The sequence below is a fragment of the Brachypodium distachyon genome, chromosome 1, assembly GCF_000005505.3.
Source record: "Brachypodium distachyon strain Bd21 chromosome 1, Brachypodium_distachyon_v3.0, whole genome shotgun sequence".
Classification (NCBI taxonomy): Eukaryota; Viridiplantae; Streptophyta; class Magnoliopsida; order Poales; family Poaceae; genus Brachypodium; species Brachypodium distachyon.
Genome location: NC_016131.3, coordinates 17,883,156 through 17,886,489, shown reverse-complemented (window position 1 = coordinate 17,886,489; position 3,334 = coordinate 17,883,156). Strand labels below are relative to the sequence as shown.

The window sequence follows — 3,334 nt, the reverse complement described above, 5'->3', positions numbered from 1 at the left end:
TTCTTTCGGATGAGGAAAGTCAAGTGAGAAGCGAACGCTCGCAAACAGCAAACTAAGGCTTAGTTTGGCATTGCTACTGTGCTGCGCTGAACTTATTTTATAATCTGCTGTGGAAAACACACACAAAAATAGTAAAAAGTTGGTTAGCCAAATACGAAAATAGTGAAAAGTGAGTGAGAAAAACGAGATTACTAGAGGGGGCATCATACATCCAAAATGTAGAAATTTCTGCTGTGACTGTTAAAACTCAGCTAGCTCCAGCGTTTGGCCCCTAAGTCTCGTCACAGAATAATTTGAATGGACCTGTATCCTCTGGACCAGCGCCATCTGGCTGATGCCGAGGCAGGCAAGTAGGCATCCTTTGAACCATGCAAAGACTGGAGCACAGGCATAGCACATGGCTAAATGCAGGGAAGAGGGGAAAAGGCCCTCCAGTACTCCAACGTCCAATGATAGTCTAATGGAAAACTTAAAATCTCATTGTAACATAACACGGTAATCATTACCAAAGGCATCACAGTAGTGATTCTATCAAAACAGCATGGAAACCAAAACAGAATTACTAATTGCCTAACCTAGCCCAAGGAGGGAATGAGCTTTTCGTATGCTCTAAGAAGCACCACTGGGTATTATTGTTACCTTGGCACAATATGTTTCGCTGTAACAAGCAAGGGATGCGACATTGTAACCTATCCTGACCTGCTTGCGTGGCGGTCCTCCAACTCAGAGAAGCAGTCTTCACCCAGCAGGTCGTCTTGCCCATTGTACCGTACCTTGTTAGCTCCAATAGTCTCACCGCCGCCAAATCCTCCAGAGTAGCTGTTTCCATTGTAGCTGCCAGTCCTGGTCACATTTCCGCCGAAGTTGTCAGTATTGCCTGCATTTCCAGTAAAGCTGCCACCATTGTTGACAGCAGAGATGCCGAAATGCCCACTGCTTAAACCGGCAGTGCTTCTGCTGAAGGCTGGATTGCCATCACCTCCGCTGTTGTAGCTGCCGGAGCCATAGGTGTTGGGGGAATTGTACCCACCAGCCACACCATAGCTCCCAGTATATCCATCAGAGTTGCTGGTAGTATTGTAGCTTCCGCCGCTGCCATATCCGCCACCAGCAGTGTTGCTGTGCATGTTAGAGTACTCACCACCACCAGCCCCACCACTGTAACCACCATATCCTGCAGTACCATATCCACCACCACTGCCATGCCCTCCACTTCCATAACCACCACCATTGCCAGCATATCCACCACCGCTACTTCCGTATCCCGTGTTGCCATATCCGCCACTTCCGTAATTACCAGTGTACCCACCACCTCCACGCATTCCACCAGCACGGTCAGTGGCGTAGGCCACCTTTACCATTCGTCCTTGAAGGTCCTAAAACAGATGACATATTTCAATATTTGCAAAAAATAATCAGAACAACTGGCTCAGTTACTAACAGGTATATGCATATTCTAGAAATACGGTCACTTTCATCACAGCAGAACAAAACAAAATATCACTAGTGATGGTTGGACAACATTTCACTTTACCCTAGCCCTATTAAGTAAAAACAATTCAAATATTTACAGGAATTGTTATTCAAGTGTGGATATGCCACAAGAAACATCTAGAATGTTGCGTCGAGGAAGCAAGTGGCAGAAGCTTAAGATTCTTACAAATTACATGAATGGATTAACCGCTCTCAAGCCTTGATGCGAACAAAGGGGGAAAAACCAAGAAGATATTTGCCATTTTTCTGGGGAGAACATAACATAGATCAATGATTTTACACAGCTTGATGCATAAAAAAAGAGGACCATGTTAATTAGTTTAAACCAACCAGAGAAGCACAATTAACAGTTAGCTGGTGGATCAATGCAAGTTCAGACAACTTCACTGCAGATCGAAGGACAAAAACTCAACGGTGCCTAAGTTGCATTGCATCATTAAGTTAACAAAACAATTTAACAATTGCAGTGTCTTGTAAAAGGCAGTCACCATGAACAATGAATGGATAACAGGACAACCTACTCCTCACGCGAGAAAATGTAACTTGAAGTTTGGAACTATCTTAGCAAAGTGATACAGAGTATACAAGGAAAATGATAGGTGAGTGGCATAGCGTATCTGCAAAACTCACCTTGCCATCCATAGCAGAAATGGCAGCAGCAGCAGCTTCACTAGATGTATAAGTAATAAATCCAAAACCCTTTGACCTGCCAGTGTCCCTATCGATGATGACTCTAGCTGAATCCAATACCAAAAGAAAGGAAGTGTTAACAATCATGGCCAACATGACAACAAAAATTAAATCAAACGTGTCACGGTAATTGGGTAAACAACCTTCACAGACATCCCCGTAGTGAGAAAAGGCATCCTTCAGAGTTGGGTCGTCGGTGGCATATGATAGTCCTAAAAGCAGGTAGATAAACCATGCTATTAGATAACTCGTCGGCGTCTGTAATATGCACGGACCTTCGAATCAACAGGAGAGCTAGAACAGTAATTCATCTGAACATACCTCCTACAAAAAGCTTCGAAGAAGACATGCACCTTATTGCCTGGAGTAGTGAAGAATTCGAGGACTGCGAGGTCCTTCTCAGAACACTTCCAACTCGACAAGCGAAAGCCATTGCACACACGGGCGGAGGACGCAGTAGGCGGCCGCCCTACCTTGATTTTCGCCTCAGATACGAATTGGGGAAAATTAAGGAGATGAAACGGTGGGGCTAAAGGGCGGAATCCGTTCGTGGGTTGATGGGAGGAGAAAAGGCCGGGAGCGAGAGGATCGAAGGGGAGATCAACCTGCAGTGGCGGCGCTCGCGCGAGTAGGAAGACGAGCTAGGGGGCTGGGGCGCTCGGCAGCAGTATGTGGGGGGGGGGAGGGGTGGCGGCGCTCGCGCGACGGCGCGAGGAGGAAGACGAGCGACAGAGCGAGGGGTCTGGGCCTATGGGGCGCTCGGCAGCGAGATGGGCCAGGGCCCAGGGGGAGCAGGGAGGGTTGCCGAGGAAAAACAAAGTCCCCTCAAAAAAGAAAGGAAAAACAAAGTGAGAGCCTGAGAGGTCGAAAAAAAGGTGAGAGGTAGTAAATGAGAGCAGTGAATCATTCCATTCGATTGATTTTCAAAAAAAAAAAAAACTTAAATCAAATCTCAGTCGACACGCTATATATGTTGGATTAAAATGCAACCCCACTCTCCCCCTCCCAGGTGTTGCCGTTAGATTAAGATTCAATGGTCAGCACGTTGACTTATTTCTAACTAAAAATCATGTAATATTCTCAAAGTTCACATCATCTAAAGAAGAACTTGTTTTTCGTTCCTAAACTTTGTTTATTTACTTATGCTTTT

General features: G+C 45.7%; 1 protein-coding gene across 1 annotated transcript; it reads right to left on the bottom strand.

Moving 5' to 3' along the window:
* Positions 1 to 406: 406 nt before the first annotated feature.
* On the bottom strand, positions 407 to 2,827 carry LOC100841917 (glycine-rich RNA-binding protein 3, mitochondrial). Its single transcript, XM_003562696.4, has 4 exons — positions 2,506 to 2,827; positions 2,328 to 2,396; positions 2,125 to 2,231; positions 407 to 1,376 (listed from the first exon to the last, which is right to left on the bottom strand). The coding sequence occupies exons 1-4, from the start codon at positions 2,615 to 2,617 to the stop codon at positions 690 to 692; spliced, it is 975 nt and encodes a 324-aa protein (XP_003562744.1). The 5' UTR covers positions 2,618 to 2,827; the 3' UTR covers positions 407 to 689.
* Between the last annotated feature and the right edge of the window lie 507 nt (positions 2,828 to 3,334).